We start from the raw sequence: 19,096 nt of genomic DNA, 5'->3' as shown, positions 1-19,096 counted from the left end.
AATCCCTATTACTTAATTGTTTAGATTTCTATGTATTTATTTTATAAGTGATGCTATTCCCATTGGTATACCTATTATGAAGTCGTATCTACACTCGTTTAACGATATTGCAATATGTATTTATGTATTTTATGATTACAGGAGGGTATATACTGTATTCTTTTACGTTTTTATATGAAAATGCTAAGCCTTGTTCAGCTGTGAATTTTAATGCTGATCTACCATAGTTTTCCTTTGTATATTTTCACTACCCAGAATGAGAGAAAGAATACCAGTTCGGATACAACTTCCTTGCACAAAAAATTATAAAATTGTTTTTTTACCTCAGCGTGAACTGGTTCATGTGCCACGAGGAAGGTGTCACAGATTGGACATGAATTTGAAAGAATACCTATGGTGCAAGTGTGTAGAAGTGGGTTACCATATTTTCTAACTTCTAAATATACGTTAAAGAAGATTGTTAATTTTATCAACAGTTACTACGCTTATACGATTGTGGATACAAGTATATTTAATACCTTACCGCGATATGTTAAAAAATTTCTCACCACTCTGGGGAATAACAATTTAGTAACTAATTATTAAGTACAAAACATTTTCTTTGAGTGATGCTATCTCGACATTATTGCCCGTGTCTTTGCCTATCAAATTAACAACTTATAAAACGATCATACCGTAAGATACAAACAATATGGGGACTGTGGGATATGCATCGTATAAACGTGGTAAATGTTTTTATCTGCCTCTCGACATTTTCTCGGTCAATCAGAAGATGTTTTGAGAGTACTTGTGCTTATGTACATATATCTTTTGTGCAAATATACGAATTTCGTTTCCTTAATTTAAGTTCGATTTAATTCGACGATCATATTCAGATAAGTGTTTACTAATTTAATGACTACATTCGGACCTATTTATGGTATGAAGTTATTATTCCTTATCAATATCAGCTGTTTTCGCTTAAGCTGATTTCTGTATTGGGATTATTTGTGATATAATCCGGTACTCAGTTCATGGAATGGGCTAACGGGAGACTGAGCCTATCATTTTTTGCTCCGATTCATTACCCGAAGTTTAACATACTCTTAGGCTTACATAAAATTGTAACAGCAGAAATAAAAAAAATTAAACCAGCTAGGGAAATGCAATTTCTTTCATATCTCTCAAATCTGTTTTATATTCCTTGTCAAAAAATTTCAATTTCATGATATTTTTGTCTTTTTGTAAAGAATTTCAGGGAACGTTTTTGTTTGTTTAACATTATTCAAGAAGTAATGAGAAAATAAATAAACTTGAATATTAGTTTTTTATCTTAAAAAGTTGCGGAAGTACGGTCATTATATTCTATTGAGAGAAGTATTCTATTGAGATTTCAATACATTTAATACGATTTCTTAATGTACATACATGTAAATTTAATTATTTGCTAAAGTTTTAGTAAGGCACCATTTAAATTATATTTGCAAATAAATCCTACTCATTATTTCTTAAACACTAATGATGGGAAAGAGTACTAACATAAACAAAGATAACAATATTTTAAAGACAGATGGAGATATTCTAATATTGCTTGAGATGCCCATTTTATATTCCATATCAATATCGAGAAGAAGATCATGGTTTCGCGTATAGAATTGATGAATATCGCTGATCTAAAGGAAGATATAAGGACATTTTAAGAAATATAACCTATATGTTTACCAAAAAGATTCTTACCTCGTTCCATCCATATTTGTTTTTAGCCTGAACAATCGCTTCATAGACAGCATTGTGTTCCAAGTTTTTGACGAGATACGACATTAAAAAGTGGGATCCATCTGTTCTAATTGGCGTTGGCTTAATGTGATACTCATGCCATTTACCGGGGTGCTGGTAGGTTTCATTCATCTAAAGGAATTTTTTATATGTTACTATATAAATCGAATATTTGTCACATTTCAATTTAACGTTACCAATAGGCGACGGTACAAGAGCTTAATCTCATCCAGAGGCGGTATAGATTCGATTGTCCACGTTAAGTTGTAGTGATCAAGAAACCCACTTAAAGCTGGAGAAATAAAATCAGCAGGCCCCGGTCGGCCGGAAACTTCAATGTATTTCTTAGTTCTTCCCAAAGCATTATCAGCCACACAGCTATAGTTGCCAAAATCCGTTGGTTGAAAGTTCCGAATAATGAGGCTATATCTATCATCACGCGGATACATGGATCGCCGATCGGTCGCGTCAAGAAGAAATGAGTTTTGGTACCACAGCATCTATAAGAACAAGTGATCCATACCAAAGTTTATTATTGTTTTTATAAAAAGTAATTTTATATACTTACTTCCGAGCTCACGTCTCCATTGACAATGCAAACCAGCTCAACATCGTATCCTTCGGATGCGTGAACCCAGGATTTCTCCACGGTTATTTCTGGGGGAGCTGAAAGCATTTCAGTAAGGGTTTATTCAAATGTATCTTTATTTTAGAACTAAAACCCCTTCTTACAGAGAATGGTGAGCTGTATGTCCATTGATACGCGATCTTTTACCCCATTGTCGGCAGAACACTGATACGTTCCCGCGTGATGTCTGTCCACGTTTTCCAATATTAGGGTTGAGCTATCTGACAAATGAGTCGGCCCGGAAAACACATCTTTTTTAAACCAAAATATTGTGGGCACCGGATTGCCAGACGCCTTGCACTCCAAGGTGACAGTGCTTCCCTTGCGGGCAGTTACTTGCCCATTATGTGGAAGAGCCCTCAGTGTGGGCGGTACTATGTAAATATTTATTATTTAATACAATTCAGGAGCTGCACTATAAAATGATTTACCCAAAATTTCAACTGTATGAACTTGGTCTCGATTTTCCTGATCACCGAGCTGGCATATGTAATCCCCAGCGTCTTGAGTCTTCACTCCATTAATCTGCAAGTTGTAGTCCCCCACTATCTTAAAGCGTTGATCCCTTGTTATCTTCAAGTGCCCGGCTGTGAGCACGGATGAACCCTTCCGCCACAAAAGCACAAACGAGCCGAGGTTTTGTACTTTGCAGGGCAACTCGATAGTCTCTCCGACAATGACCTTGTACAAGTGACCCCTGGACAAGAATTTTGGCGCCGTAGTGGGAGGGTCATTCTCTGGCAATATGAAAGAGCCATCTGAAAAACGTAAGAAATGCTGTAGTTACTTTTTATGTATGTTTTGCGTTGGGCCTTGTTTGTTTTGATAAAAAAGTTGCCTATTTTCAAAACTTTAATTTAAAATATAATTTTAAAGGGAAAACACTTAATTGTGTTCCTAATATCAACATTTTTCATCGTTTTGATAAAAAAGTTGCATTATTATCAAAGGTTCCAATTTAAAAAATCATTTTGAAGGGTTACAACTAATATCAACATTTTTTTAAGCAAAATATATTTTTTATCCTAATGTAGGATTCAAACCTGAGTTCAAATATGTACTTTCTGTTTTTTGATAAAAAAGTTTGCTCATTATCAAAGCCTTCAAATTAAAAAAAATATTTTTTAAGGGGTACAACCTTTTTGTGTACTTAAAGTCAACATTTTTTTTAAACAAAATATATTTTTTATCCTGGTGTATGTTTATATGTGATATCCTTACCCTCATTTTCGAGAACTCAAATGAACCACTAAATATTCAATTGACCTCAAATTATATCCGAAATTAATCCGTATAACAAATGTAACGGAAGAATCAACTATGAGTCCATTAATTTCAACGCTGGGTCACAATATCTTTTATACTTATGTATATATCGTTAACCATACTTACCGATAAGGGAAATTGAAATGGAAAGTAGGTAAAGTACTATCGGCCAGTATCTCCTTGTGTAGTTAGTCTGAAATATAAAAAAAAATAAATTATACTCCATTTATACTGAAAACAACACAACATTTTTTCTACTACCTAACTAAAAATGTAATATGTCTAATTCATATAAATAATTAGATAACTTAAGTTTAATGAAAGTAAGAACATTATTTTTGAACTGCTTCATGTTCATTGAGACATATTATTATAAGTATAATTTCACTATCCACGTAATGACAAAGCGCAACACGAGAGTACGCGAAGGTGACTTTATATATATTAACCATTAATAACTAAAAAGGCACCATATTTGGTATATATCACATATTTTTTTAGTTTCTAACTTTGACTAGATCACACGGCCGAGGACCACATTAATTTAACCTGCTTTCGAGAAAATAAACGGCTGGAATATAGTTGTGGAAACCCTTAGTTTAGTGCTGCGACTGTACGATTCCGGCTAATCCCTGTTCTTTCAACATTTTTGTCTGACAAAAAAGAAGGTTATTAAGGGCTCAGGGCTTACGGTTCCCTACAGTGTAAAATAAAACTCACTCACAGATAATATTTATGTGGTATAGTGAACTATTATACCAATTTAATTTAACAATTGTGGTAGGACAATTAATTTGAAAGTCGTTGTTGACCATCGTTTACTATGAGTGTATTATTTTAAATTACTGAATTTATTAAATATTAATATTATAGTTTACTATTTTTAGTTGAATTTTGTATTATGTAAGGCAAATAACATGAAAGTATGTCTTTCAGTCTTTATAACATTTTAAAATGTTCACGACCATAATACTAGTTAACAAGCCCCCATTTTTTCAATTTAAGAACCAATAGGTTTCATCAATTTCATCATCAATATTAATCTGTTTGTAGTCTACGCTATGTACTTTCAATTGAAAAGATTCCAATGCATGTGTATACTACTCTACTGCCTCGGAATTTCATTCGCATAGGAAAAACTAACCATCAGAAAAACTAATCAATTCAACTGTGTTAAACGATTTAAATCGTTTTAATTCATTATGTATTTTAACTCCGAACTAGGATAGACTGTATTACAGTCTTTTCAAATTAATCACGAGTTCATAGGTATATGTCTGTATATATAGACATATACTTATATACACCCACATACATAATATATGTATCTGAATACTGGCATAAACCCGTCTAATTCCATAACTATAAGTCGTTTTATTGGACATTTAACCAAAAAATATTTTTTTTTAGCAGAAAAAACTTTAGTTTCACTTTTCATTTGTCATTTTCCATTTAACACTTCTAATTTTACAGGCACCCATTTTCATCCTTACCATTTTAATATGTATGTATGGGATGTACTATTTCGGTTTTTCTCCTTTAAAATTAACCAATTTTTGGATTTCAAGTCACTTGTTAACCAGATCCGATTTACTTTTACTCAACGCTTATTGTTTATCAGATAAATATCATTTTTCTAGATTTTTATAAAATTGTCTAGAATTAAAGACGAGGCGAGTATAATTGTATTTATCCTTTAAAGTTCCATTAGGTGAGCGCATGCTCAGTAATGGTTTATCATTTGACGACCGATTTCTGGGGGTGGTACCAACTATCGATTGACAAAAATATTGATTATCAGATTTTAAAATAAAATTGAAAATTAATCTTACAAAATTACAAATATTTAGCATTACAAATTTATGAATTTTAATTATTAGTTGAAAATAAGAGTTTGCCTTTAAAATCTTAAATTAGAGTCATTGCCTACCTATGGGATTATAGTTAAATTTAAACGTTGTAAGAAATTGAAGACTTTTTAGCTAATCGAATGAACACAAGATACATAAGGCTTTTTACTTTTCTCCCAATACCCCTCCTATATGAAAACATCGGAAAAATGTCTTTCTAAAAAATAATATTTACCGATTTTATACCCTTGCAGAGGGTATAATGATTTCAGTCAGAAGTTTGCAACGCAGTGAAGGGGACGTTTCCGACCCCATAAAGTATATATATTCTTGATCAGCGTCCATCTGTCCGTCCGTCTGGCCGTCTGTTCGTCCGTTTCTACGCAAACTTGTCCCTCAGTTTTAAAGCTATCGGGCTGAAACTTTCCCAAAACTCTTCGTCGGAACCAGACGGATCGTACAACTACCTATATCTTATAGCTCCCATAGGAACTATCGGGGGAAAAAAAATAAAGAAAATTATATCTTTGGTGTATTTTAACATATACCCTCTTACGATTGGAAATAACATTTTTAATTGCTTTTGAATTTCGCATTTAATTTTATTAAAATTTGACGAGTATATCATATAGCTGTCGTTCCTATGACCGGAAAATTGGTGGGAAAATAATATGAAACAAATTATAGCCTTGGTGCTTTTTAACATATAACCTTCTAAGCTTGAAAATAACATTTTTAAATCACTTCTGAATTTCAAATTAAATTTTTATCAAAATCGAACGACTTTATCAGATAGCTGTCATAGGCACGATCGGAAAAGTGGTGGAAAAATAATGTGAAACAAATTATATGACATATTATCCTATAATATTGGAATTATAATTTTTTATATTTTTAAGAATTTCGAATTTAATTTAATAAAAATCGGACTAATATAAAGATGTAAAAAAATGGTCTAAAAAAGAATGAAAGAATATTTTTTTTGAATATCACTGAAGTCAGCAACAATTTTTCAAAATTTTACATGGTGTTACTAAAGTTGATTATTTGCGACTTATACCCATTTTCATAATTACTTTCCTCCACTAAGTTTCCCCTTAGAGTATCAGCAAATTTAAATCAATTATTATATCCGTTATTCGTAAAGTAAAAGGGTATACTAGAATCGTCAAAAAGTATGTAGCAGGGAAAAGAAATCGTTTCTGCCCCATAAAGTATATGTATTCTTTATCAGAATTACTAGGCGAGTCGAACTATTACTGTCCGACTGTCCGTCCGTTGAACGCTGAGATCTTGGCATGCAGATTTGTGGGCTTCCTGCGCAGCGCAATTTAAGCGCTGTGCCACGCTCACTCTAACGCCCACAATCCTCACAAATCTGTAGCGCCTACAGTTTTTATGATAGAAAAAGAAATTAACTGAAATGTATTTGTCTGATCAATACCTATCGATTGACCAAAAAAAAATGTGCCACGCCCATACTAACGCCACTCTGACTGTAGAAGCTACAGTTTTGGGCGGTTTTTGTGCGATCTGAAAATCTAGAGCATCGAGGCGCAAATGTCTGCTTGGGTTGGGACTAGCAGGGTAGGGTGTTCAGGGAGCTGGCGACTGGTCTGCAAAATATCACTTTTTTAAAAACTAATAAAGTTGTGAGTTGTGAAAACATATGCCCGTACGACAAGTCATTACAAGTTTTTGCTTTGACTTTGTGTATAACAAAAGTTAATCGGAAGAAATTGGTCTTCATTGCGGTAGTTCATTTTTGAGAAAGGTATTTAAATCCCCACAATATGTTTACTTATTTTTTTGTTAAGCCCACTCTAACTCCCACAATCCTCAAAAATCTAAAATGTGTACCTATCGATTAACCTAAAAAAATCTTTAACGCCAATCTAACGTCCACAAACGGCTAAAACGATTAAATCCCGCCCACATAACATACATATACTGAAATAGCGGGTAGGAGGTGCTTTCCAACATTGCTTTGCTGATTTCCATTTTTCTTTTGCTCTCTTATGCACTCGACTATAGCTTTTTTCGTTGTTAAAGATTATTTTCAAAAAGCTGGCGACATTTTGAATTAGAAAAAATTTGTCGTGCACAGGGCAAATACTTACTGGAATAGCGCAGTCCAAGGTGATTTAACCTCTGTTATTGAAAAATGTTTAGCTCTCGTGTACTCAAAATTTTCGGTAGCTCACATCGCCCGGAATCGCAGCTACTTAATAGCTTATGCCAGAGCCGAAGGACGCGATGGATTCTTTAGAAGGGAGGAAAATGGCCGCCCGCCAAAGGACAGCTGGAGAAGCTATTGCCAGGATATCTGCAGTATCAGCGGTACCTATATTCCAATCCCAGCTCAAACTCCCCCAAAGCTAATGTTGGCGTACTGAGTCTCGGATGTGTCCTGCAGATGGCACGGAGAAGAGTAGTGAAGAGTCCGCGACGTAGCTTCCCCTAAGCTACTTACTAAGATTAAAAAAAGTTCCTTTGAGCATTCCGTTTAATTTTATTTCTTTATTATTATTTTTTTATTAATTAATATCATACTATTTGACGAATTGCATAGGATAAACGACAAAAATCATCTGTTAACAAGAAAGTAAGTTAAATTCGGCAAGCCGAGTTTGTGTACCCTTGAGTTAGATACAATCAATGTTAGTAACACCATGATAAATAAAAATAAAAAGATTCTATATCCCTGAGTAAAAGAAAATACGATTAAAATCAACAAAATTAAAAAATTATTTTAAAAATCTTTATGTAAGATTCGACCGATATTTAAACACCGACGCTACAATTTGAAATTCAGAACTAATTAAAAAATGTTATTATGTCAAAAAACACCAAAGATATAATTTTTTTATATTATTTTCCCACCAATTTTCCTATTCTTCCTATGGCATAGTCATCCGATTTTGATAAAATTAAATTCGAAATTTAGACCTTGTAATGGATTTGTGCGCCGACCGCTGGTATATAGCCGATAGCAACGAGTGCTACTGACAAATATAAATTGGTTTGGCAGAAAAGCCGGTGAAAGTGCATAAAGTTGGAGCTGTTGGAGTCGGTGAGGATAAATGCTCCCGGCTTCTAGCCTAGTTATACCCGTTACTCGTAGAGTAAAAGAAGGAAGCGTTTCCGACCCCATCGTGTATAAATACTTTATCAGGACTTGTCTGTCCGTATAAACGCAGAGATCTCGGAAACTAGAACTAGAGGAGTCGGAGTGTGCTTGCCACTCCCACTCTAACGGACACAAGTCGCCCAAGCCGCCACAGTTATCATGCTGGCAAAAAATGTTTTCTGAAAAGTATTAGTCTTATCAATACCTAACGAATGACTTTAAAAAGGTGTGCCTTGATTGACTTTAAATCTGTCTGCCGTTCACATTACCATATCATAGCGGGTAGGTGGCGCTTTACAATATCGCTTTGCTGCTTATGTCTCCATTTCCCTTTTCATCCTTCAAGCAGAGTAACGGGTATCTCTGATTTTTTATGGAAGTTGGTTTCTAAGCAACTAATGCCACAGAGTTGTGCTATATGTCTGTTTTAGAAAGCGTATTTATTTAGTCAAAAAGTCGATATCAGAACTGTTGAATGCTAGCCGCCACGACCCCTTACCTCGTTAAAGGGTAGTCTTGTTTAATTTTATTACTACTAATTTTATTTAAGTTTAGAAAGAAATTTGTATTTTACTTTACTTCTCAAAATGTAAATATGCTAAGAAGTCGAATAGGCATCTTGGGGGACAATAGTTTTAAAAAAGCGTAAAAAAAGCACGGAGTCAAACGAATTGCCTTGGTCTATGATGATGCGAAGAATATAATCTGATTCCAACATATTTCTACGACGACAACTTCACCGGTATTTCCCCTTGTGGCCGCTTTACCGTGCCGTGAACCGATATACATAATTTTGTTTCCCCGGAGGTAATATTAAAACATAGTAAATAGTCGATTTATATTGTTGCTGTTGGCCAGATAAAGCTTGAAGGGAAGCTAAATATAAAGTTCTCTCCTGTCAACAGCGGTAGAACATTTTTCTTCTTGGCATGCCTCTAAACAATGATCGATTCCAAGTCGAACAAGAAGCAAAGTAGTGCAGTGCTCACCTTAGACCACAGTCCAAACCTGCTCACCCCGCTGAGAGACGCTGCACTCTCCTGTCCCTCCAACTGCCCCAAATTGAAAGATAAGAATCTCATGGTGCTAATAACAACTTCTTAACCCATTTGTACCTCATACTGCATGTCGCAACCAACTAAGATTCGCGGCGAGCCAATGTGTGCTATTTATTTGAACAGGTCCCTTTTCAAATGTAGACCAATTGGTTTTTTCTACCGCTTCAGACCCAAATATCATCCGGGTCCAAGGAGTGCGAAACCTAGCTAGCGATCTTCACATCCATACCGTACGTGAGCAGACCAACACGCATTCTAGCCGTTACAATGCCCGTCCTCTAACCCACAGCAAGCCCCTAGCAACATTCTTGGCTAATCCAAGCTAAATTGCTCATTTCTGTTATTTTTAAGTTAATATTTCTTTTTTATTTCCATGCCTTCTTGTGGCAGGTCATAGGTAGGTACAGAATACCATTTTCTAATTTCAATCCAATGGATACTATTTACTACAGGTAAGTTCTGAACCAAGGCACCAACTGCTTTAAATGTTATTTTTATTAAGACCAAATGTTATTCGAACACAGTTGGAAACTATTCTTTCCAATAAAAAATGTTTACTTATCAATGCTCACAAGGGGAGAAAGTGTACTCTTGCGCTATTTACTTGACCATGGCTGTAAAACATTTATCTTTTAAAATGTTATCGATAGCTATTACTTTTAAAATAGCGCTCTAGAATCGCAGATATCGGCGGGAGAGTTAATGTCACCCATCCCTCGAAATAGTGCAATTGCTTTATTTACGTGTAAGAATAATGAATCGTTGAAAAGCCACCGAGAATGTTTGTCCTACTGTAAGAATACTCACCTTCAGGCTGACCGATTTGATAATGGTCCTTATTCACAGTCTCTGCCTGTTGTCATCGCTCCTGTTAGCGGCGCTACTCTCGTTTGTTTCCTTGAGGCAATGGTTGGTAAGCCGGAAAAAGAAGTTGCACACCTCCTCGGAAAATGGAATAAACGTTGGCATTTTCCATCCGTACTGCAATGCGGGTGGCGGTGGTGAACGTGTTTTATGGTGCGCCGTAAAGGCACTGCAGGTAATATTGGGAAATCGGAAAACATACGTGTCTTCAAGGGTTCTAACCGCGATCAAATGTAAATGCTTCCAAATATTTAAAACAAATTCGTGGTTTACAATAGGAATATCCTTATTACTGTTCTCGATACAATTGACTTAACCATATGTACAACTAAATTAGAAGCCATAACTTCATAATATACTAATATTAATTCTATACCTTATTTTCTTTTGTGTGTTTGCATCCAATGTTTTACCTATAGATAAATCAAAAAGAAATCGTAGAGAATATTTTTAAAATAAACCTGTTGTTTTAGCATTGTATTAATTTTAGAAGGCATGCCTACGTACCTCCCCCGTAGCAATCGGAGAAGGCATTTTCTCAGCAGCACCATTTCATTACTGCATTTGTACTTCCTTTTTTCAGTTATCCTAAACAAAAATAATTATTTCTCTTACAGGAAAAGTACCAAAACGCCAGGTTGGTAGTTTACACTGGCGACATAGACGCCTCTCCCAATGCCATATTGCAAAAGGCCAAGAATGTTTTCAACATCGCTGTTGATAGCGACAACGTGAGGTTCGTGTTCCTGAAGCAGCGCCATTGGATTGAGGCCAAGAACTATCCGCACTTTACTTTGCTGGGTCAGAGTATTGGATCGATGGTATTGGGCCTGGAAGCGCTCTGCAAGTTCCCGCCGGATATCTTCATCGACACCATGGGATACGCCTTTACGTTTCCTCTGTTTCGGTATTTGGCCCAGTCCAAAGTGGGCTGCTACGTGCACTATCCGGTCATCAGCACGGACATGTTGAAAAGGGTTCAGCAGCGACAGATGTCCCACAATAACAAGAAATACGTGGCAAGAAATCCGTTCCTTACTTGGACCAAACTGGCCTACTACCGACTGTTCTCAAAGGTGGGTTTCGAAAGGCTACCTCCACAAATTCAAAATCATACTGAATTTAATTATTCTAGATGTACAAGTGGGTTGGTTGTTGCGCGGAGACTATTATGGTGAACTCCTCGTGGACTGAGAATCATATTCTGCAGCTGTGGGATGTGCCGTTCAAGACTCATCGGGTGTATCCTCCGTGCGAGGTGACCCACCTCAAAAATCTCCAGCACACGAGAAAGGGAGAGGATTTTATCATCCTATCTGTCGGCCAATTTCGCCCGGAGAAAGATCACCCCCTTCAATTGCAAGCCGTATACGAGCTGCGCACTCTTTTGGCCCAGGATGAGCCTCTGTGGAACAGGATAAAATTGGTCATTGTGGGCTCCTGCCGTAATGAAGAGGACTATGATCGCTTGAAAAACATGCAGGACTTGACAAAGCATCTGTCGCTCGAAAATAATGTTCAGTTCAAAGTAAACGTCTCCTTCGACGACCTGCTTCAACTGTACCAAGCCGCTGATATTGGCATTCACACCATGTGGAACGAACACTTCGGAATCGGAATCGTTGAATGCATGGCGGCTGGCCTTATAATGGTGGCCCACAGGTCTGGAGGTCCTTTGCTTGACATTGTAGAAACCTCTGAGGGAAGTCAAAACGGGTTCCTCGCTACCGACGCAGTGGAATACGCAGAAAATATATTAAATATCATTGTTAATAACGAAGAAATGAATGGAATCCGAAGTGCAGCAAGGTAACTAACTGTATGCCTTAAAATTTAGCCATTTCGTCATTTTTGTTTTTTTTTTCAGGGCTTCCGTGGAAAGGTTTTCCGAGCAAGAGTTTGAAAAAAACTTTTTAAGAGCTGTTTCAACATTATTTACAGGCATTTAAAAGGCAATAATAAATCTGCATCAAAACTTAATAGGAACACTCAAAATTACTAAACATAATTTAAAAAAACTCAGCTACACCTCCAACTGAATACATTTATTATAGTTTACATAACATTTAGAGCGATGTTTTGCGAGCAATAATATATCGCTATTAGTTATACCTAATGAATTTTAACCAAAGCTAAGGGTGTTTATTTTTATTCGACTTCACAGAATCAGTGATCTCTAAGATTTTGTACCAAATTCGTGTCGTGTTTTCAAATCTTCCTTGGGAGTATATTATATTGGGATCTGTCAATGGAGCTAAGAAATAAACTAATAATAATCTTAGCCCCCATAGTTTCTTTAGCCCAAAATCATGTAACTAATGGCTTCCAACTAATTCTTCATAACTTAGTGACTAAGATAGCTTTAAATGAAAATAGCATAGAGCAACAGGAATATCTCGTGATTGTCTACCTTCTGTCATTCGCCAGCCAAGCTAGCCAGAAGCTCCTCATCGATGCCATCCCCTGATGTCATTCCGCCCGTGCTGCTCAGGTTGAGGAGTCCATCATTGCCAGGTGGGGGAGGAGGTGCCGGCGGCTTGGCTTCCGACTCCGCCAATCCAGTCGAGCTGGCCGCAACTCCAGACATCGCAGATGATGTTCCTGCTGCAGCCGGATCCGCGCTTCCACTAGGGGTAGTGCGTCCACTTGTTGTATTGCCTCCGCTTCCTCGCTGCGAAAGTTTTGGGATTTGAAACTTGTTGTGCAGCCCCTTAATGAAGCCCTCCATGCTGGCTGCCATTGTTGGAGAGGCGTATTGCAGGATGGTCATCATATCGGTGTGGTGATCAAATCGAGGTGGTGGTTGCGACATGGAACCGCTGAGGGCCGGCGAGACCCCGCCCGACGAACCGCTGACCCCTGTCGAAGTGGAGCTGGACTTGCGCTGTGCACTGCCGCTACCACTGCTGCCGCTTGCCAAGGCTCCCATGCTGGGACGACGCCTAGGGGCGTTGTGCTCTTGGAAAGAGTTGGTACTGTTGCTTTTAGTCAGCGGAACTCCTCCGCCGGCACCCGATCCGCTTAGCTTGCTGCTGAGATTGCCCGAGGAGTTGGCTTTTTGGAAGAGATGCTTGTTGGACGATGTTCCAGAGACCGATGCTGCTGCTGTGGCCTTCTTAGAAGCGGGTCCGCTGTTAACGCCTGGCTTCAGCCCGGTATGTTGCTTCTTCGTGGAACCAGAGGATGCAGCGAAGCTCGTCGTTCCACTGCCACTGCTCTTTGCCTTCGCTTGGCTGGCGGAGGAAGAACTAGAGCCGGAGCCGCAGTTCTTGCTGCTGCCCGTCTTGTTGATGGTCAACTTGAGGCCCTCCTGGCTGCTGGGCCTCACCATGTATTCCGTGGAGGCTCCGCCCGGAGTGCTGCCGCCGGCGGAGTCGCTGCTGGCCCCGCTGGTGGCCAAGCAGCTACTAGTTGGCGCTACTCCCGGCTGTTGCTGCTGCTGCAGCATTGTTGATGCTACCAGTGTTGCTGCTGCTGTTGCTGCTGGTGCCGCTGTTCCCTGACCCTGACCCACTCCCGCCGAGACTGGAAGCGCCAATGACCCCGACGATGCCGCTGCTCCCGCTGCCACTGTTGTTGTTGCTGCCAGGATTGTTGGCGCTAAAGCTGCCGTCGACGTCATCAAACTAACCTGACAAAGTAAGCAGGTGGTTGTGTGTGTGTGTTAGGGAACAAACGAAGGAAAAATAAACCAGAAAAGAACCAAAATTATAACAATCAAAACGAGAACATCACGAATGATAACAAATTAATAAAGGATTTCAGAATCAATTTAAGGATCCCATTAGCAAGTAAGAGTGTCGTGTAGGAAAAATACAGACAGAGAGGAAGAAAGAAAAAACAACAGAGGACCCCGTTAGTAATCGGCTTGACAATTAAGTCAGCAGAAAAAATTATACAAGTACTTTTATAAGGGAGTTATTTGCAAGATTATTCCTTATTGGGACTGGAAAACGTTAAATCAATTTTGTAAAGCTTTTGTGCCCAAGATGATAGACATCGTAGCTCCAGCAATTTGTAAAAAATAAATGGTAAAGCCAGGAAAGCGCAGCCAATAGTACATTACTCTAATTTATAGATCCAACATTACTCCTAAAATGGTTTCAAAACTCATTAAAATATATAATAATCCAGAAACGACCTAATGGCAGCCGAAAATTGTGTGTTCTGTAGTTATAAGGAAGTTTGTGCATCACTTGTGTGGATTTTTTTTCTACAGGAAACATGCAGGCTGAGCAATAATACAAAAGAAACCAGTTTAATATATGCATTCAATGCAGGAAAAGCGGTTAGATCTTGGGTTTTAAGAATACTGAGTGTTGGAAAGACCCCATAACCGGAAAAAGGTTTGTATTTAATCAATAATAAAACGGATGCAGCAGTATGTGAGAAACAAAAGGGTAATATATATTTACAAAAATAAGAAGGAAACGAGACACAACAAAAAATAATAATAGTAGCAGTTATAATAATTCTTTTCAACTACAGCAGAGGTAGGCAAATTACAAATCGTTTTATAGCTAAGGTAAATACAGCACTAGCATTAGTTTAAATATAGGATCGCTCTGCTTTGGATTCTGCATTGGTTAAGATTAAACTACGTGTTAGGCTTCCAGTAGGAGATGCTGGGGGTGGGTTGGTGTGGTGTGGAGCACTTATAATGAAAACGGACTTACCGCACCTCCCGCTATGCCCTTGCGCAGGGCACTCAGCTCCAGTCCGGAAGCCCCCGCTCCAGCTCCTGCTCCTGCTCCCACCACCACTGATCCAGCCGATCCGCCCGCTCCCGACGTCGTCGCATAGCTACCTAATCCTCCGCCCGCTGCCAGATGCGAAAGACTGGCGACCGACTTCATCTGCTGCTGAGTAGATTTCAGGGCTGCCACTGCAGCCGCCACGCTGGCCGGCGAAATGCCTCCGCCAGATGAAACAGCCGCAGCTGCCGAGGATGAAGCGGAACCGGAACTAGATCCGGAAGAGGACTTCTCCTTCTTTAAACTCTGGCTGCTGCCGACGGATCCGCTAGCGCTTGCTAATGGAGGAATTGGCGGTGGTGGAGGCGGCGCTCCAACGCTGGCAAAAGAACGCACCAGGCCAGGAGCTCCACCAGATCCCGAGGAGGCGGATGATCCTGATGATGTGGCCATCACAGCCGACGAGGACTTATCGCCCTTTGGACTCAAAATGGTGGCAGCTGTGGCTGCACTCTTCAACGTGGACATGCTCGGCTTTCCGGAGGAGCCATGTTTAGGCGAGTGCGTTCCAAATGGTGATTTTGGACTGTTGGATGCGGTGTTATGTTTTGGACTGCTGTAAACGGGCGAGTGCTTTGGGCTGGGACGCGCTGTCGGCACTCCCGCCATCAGACCTTGACCAGCACCACCTGCCTTAGGCGATGAAGAGGGCGAAGAGAACTTTCGAACCACTCCACCAGCCGCTGAAGCATCTCCGCCAGCCGCCGGCGAGTTTTGCCGAGAATATATCTTCTCCGGTGGTCCCATGGGCGAATCGTCTCGCTTCTTTTTTCGTTTTTTCTCTTTTTGCGTGTCCGAGGAGCCACTACTGGTCGAAGATGACAAGGAACTGCCAGAGCCACCCCCACCAGACGCAGACGAGCTACTGGCGCTGCTTTCGTGAGGACGCTTGGCGGCAACACTTACTCCAGCCGAAGAAGATCCGCTCTTTTTCGACGAATCCTTACTAGGGTCCTTGCCCGTTATAGGGGTGATTGTTATTGTCGTAGGTGCAGCAGTGGACGAGGATGCGACATTGCCACCAACGACAGCAGCCTGGGCGTTTAGGGGAATAATCTCAATGCCCCCCGTGCGCTGAACATCAACGCCAGGGACTCCGCTTGTTGGTCCCGTAGACTTGCCATCTCCAGGAATAGGCGTGATGCTGACACAATGCTTTAGATTCGGAGTCTTATCCTTCCAAATATTTTTATACTTGTCAGCAATGTCGTGCTCGCTCGTCTTGACGGCGCCGGTAGAACTAGAGCTGCCGCTACACCCAGTTGAACTGCCAGATTGGGGATCCGTTTCGCGCTTTAGGTTAATCAGCCCGGCAATGGCCGCTGCAGCCGATGTGGAGGCGGCAAAAGCATCCGCTAGAGATCGAGATTTAGCGTCCATTTTCAGGTTGCTGATGTTGGCGAAACCACCACCGGGTAGACTACCATCTGGCAGCGGGGCCGTGTTCATTGCAAACTGGTTAAAGCCACTGCCTCCGCCTGAAGCAATTCCACCACCCATGCCTCCACCGCCTCCAATTGCTCCTGAGCCCGCTGCACCCGCACCAGGACCAATAACGCCGTGCAGTTTGAACTCGTGCTCCTCATCCCAGCACTTTAATAGCTTGTAGATGACCATCGGTATGGAAACTACTTTGCGGACGGTGCGGGTGAGTTTTTGGGACAGCAGCTCATATTCATTACTCAAACAGTAGACACTACACGTGGGCTGACCATCCTCTAGTAAGAAATCCACTGTGGCCAGCGACTCTTCGTACGGATGCTGCAGTTCCACGGTGATCTGATTAAAGGACACTGCGGTTACCTCCAGTATCACAGTGCTGTCCATGTCTGTATTGAATTAGAAAGACGGAATATAATTTTTGAAAAAAGGAGGAATATTGATCCGCCCAACTTACCATTATACTGTTTCTGCTGCTCGCGAACACAACTGGCAAGCAAAGTGTAGAAGAGCGCCTGCTTTTTGAGGAACGTTACGACTCGCGGTACCTGAGCGGGCTCAGTGAAGGGCAAGGAGGACACCAGTGTTCCCTGCAGTTTACGGTTGTCGGTGAAGAAGTAGCAGTGCGTCTCCTTAGGCAGATTTACATAAAGACCGCGCTGAGTGTTCTTAATAGCGTTTTTAGAAGCAGTCAGTACAATCAAATTGAGCACTGTAGTGGGTGGGCTGGGAGGTGTGGCAGTGGCATCTAGCCCGGGCAATCCGAGTGCCTTTAGAGACTCTAAGCACACAGGCATGGGCTTATTCAGCCGCAGCACATACGTAGCTGGCATTAGCAGCGAGTTGTTTTGGTTAAGGGGCGCATAAGTTGGGACCTCCAGTCCAGTCTGAGCATCGCGGGCCAAGGTCACGATGGGCAGGGTCTGCAGCTTGTTGGCCGAGGAACCCTCTAGATTTACAGTAGCACTGAGCCCGTAGCTGCTGCGCATAACCTGATCGATGGTGAAGTCGCCGCTGGACAGTTTAGGATCCCCCTCGGGCAGGTGAAGCGGCGGGCAGAAGTAAGTGAGCTTCATAGGGTGGCCACCCCGTCGGGGCAGAACGAGGCCCACGGCGGAGCTGGTCATTAGCGAGTAGCTGTCGCCGGAGTGACTCTGAAGGTGTAACTGGTAGAGGCTCTGGATGTCCGTCTCCATGGCCTGGAGCGCCACAAAAGCCTTCTTCTTTATCTTGGGCTCGGCGTTCAGTTGGTAGATGGAGGACAAGCCCTCCAGTTGGACCGTGAAGTCAGCGAAGTCACCGGATTTGAGACAGGCCACCAACTCGCTGGACTGCTGTTCGATCTTGCACTCGTGGTGCACCTTGACATCCGACAGGCTGCCAGCAGCGTCCAACAGGATCTCCACGTAGAACATGTCTGTGGAGATAAAGAGCAGCTGCTGGTCCTCCATGAATTTCAAGCCCAGTTGTCGCGAGAGGCTCTCCAGGCGTTCCACAAGGCCGTGGCGCGAAGTGACCTTTATGTAGTGCTGCAGCTTGTCCAGCGCAGACTGCAGCGTGGCCTTGCAGAGCGGGTCCAGAGGATAGTGCTTTTCTATGAAGTACATCCGCACCGACTTCTTGATCTCCTCGTAGCTCTTCGGCTTGCTCCGGTACTTTGCCCGCAGCTTCTCCATCATTGTCTCCTGTTGGATCTGCTTGTTCTTCTCCTCGATGCTAGGGATGTGGCTGCCGAAGCCTGCTCAAATGGGTGTTAGAGGTTCTAGAATATGTTGGGCAGAAATCGGTACTTACCAGTCCCAGAGCCCTTTGCATTGGATCCGCTCATATTTCAGTACTTCTGGGATGATTGGATTCACTTAATGCTGCACCGGCATTCCCGGCAACCTATCGGCGTCGTTGAAAGCGGTTTTGAACCTCTAATTACTTAAAAACGTTGCCTTTCCTAAACTTCTTTCATCCCGAAAAAATTTGCAACGCCAAAACAACAAAATGGTGGTCTTCGCAGTGTCTGGAAAACTGGTCCTACCTCATGCTTGGCGCACATTTGAATTCAATAAGGGTATTCCACTAATACACGATTGACACTGAATATGCTTAAGCTAACGACTTACACTATTCGGCATAAATATTTTGGCAAAACAAAAGTTAAGTATACTCGTAACTTGAATTGATAATTTACTTTTTACTTTTTATAATCCATTTAGTACTTATTGAAAATTCATTAATGGAAATTTTTGCTAGTTACGAATTTTTAGAGGACAGCCAAACAAATACTCAGTGTTAAAAAAATACAACCGCTTTAAGGACCCGTGAGCTATAAATTGGGATAAATGGGAAGGAATTTACAT

The 19,096-nt window shown here is 40.7% G+C and overlaps 3 protein-coding genes across 4 annotated transcripts; 1 reads left to right on the top strand and 2 right to left on the bottom strand.

Annotated features, from left to right (window-relative positions):
• Window positions 1-97: 97 nt before the first annotated feature.
• On the bottom strand, window positions 98-5,345 carry LOC108030845 (MAM domain-containing glycosylphosphatidylinositol anchor protein 2). The gene is made up of 8 exons (XM_017103982.3): window positions 5,143-5,345; window positions 3,776-3,842; window positions 2,815-3,141; window positions 2,488-2,757; window positions 2,324-2,421; window positions 1,953-2,255; window positions 1,717-1,887; window positions 98-1,652 (listed from the first exon to the last, which is right to left on the bottom strand). Exons 1-8 carry the CDS (start codon window positions 5,143-5,145, stop codon window positions 1,488-1,490), a joined length of 1,404 nt encoding a protein of 467 aa, XP_016959471.1. The 5' UTR covers window positions 5,146-5,345; the 3' UTR covers window positions 98-1,487.
• Window positions 5,346-10,385: 5,040 nt separating this feature from the next.
• On the top strand, window positions 10,386-12,531 carry LOC108030827 (GDP-Man:Man(3)GlcNAc(2)-PP-Dol alpha-1,2-mannosyltransferase). The gene is made up of 5 exons (XM_017103945.2): window positions 10,386-10,480; window positions 10,534-10,726; window positions 11,169-11,627; window positions 11,687-12,360; window positions 12,419-12,531. Exons 1-5 carry the CDS (start codon window positions 10,467-10,469, stop codon window positions 12,498-12,500), a joined length of 1,422 nt encoding a protein of 473 aa, XP_016959434.1. The 5' UTR covers window positions 10,386-10,466; the 3' UTR covers window positions 12,501-12,531.
• A 44-nt stretch (window positions 12,532-12,575) lies between these two features.
• On the bottom strand, window positions 12,576-18,766 carry LOC108030826 (mediator of RNA polymerase II transcription subunit 1). Of its 2 annotated transcripts, none has more exons than XM_017103943.3 (4): window positions 18,540-18,766; window positions 17,203-18,483; window positions 15,228-17,134; window positions 12,576-14,182 (listed from the first exon to the last, which is right to left on the bottom strand). In XM_017103943.3, the coding sequence occupies exons 1-4, from the start codon at window positions 18,571-18,573 to the stop codon at window positions 12,968-12,970; spliced, it is 4,437 nt and encodes a 1,478-aa protein (XP_016959432.3). In that variant the 5' UTR covers window positions 18,574-18,766; the 3' UTR covers window positions 12,576-12,967. The 2 variants fall into 2 exon arrangements, with proteins under 2 accessions (XP_016959432.3, XP_016959433.3); XM_017103944.3 differs by having other exon boundaries at window positions 13,822-14,177; window positions 18,540-18,765.
• Between the last annotated feature and the right edge of the window lie 330 nt (window positions 18,767-19,096).

This window comes from Drosophila biarmipes, chromosome 3L, assembly GCF_025231255.1.
Source record: "Drosophila biarmipes strain raj3 chromosome 3L, RU_DBia_V1.1, whole genome shotgun sequence".
Lineage (NCBI taxonomy): Eukaryota > Metazoa > Arthropoda > Insecta > Diptera > Drosophilidae > Drosophila > Drosophila biarmipes.
Note: the sequence above shows the minus strand (reverse complement) of the source record. Positions and strands in the feature narration are given on the sequence as shown.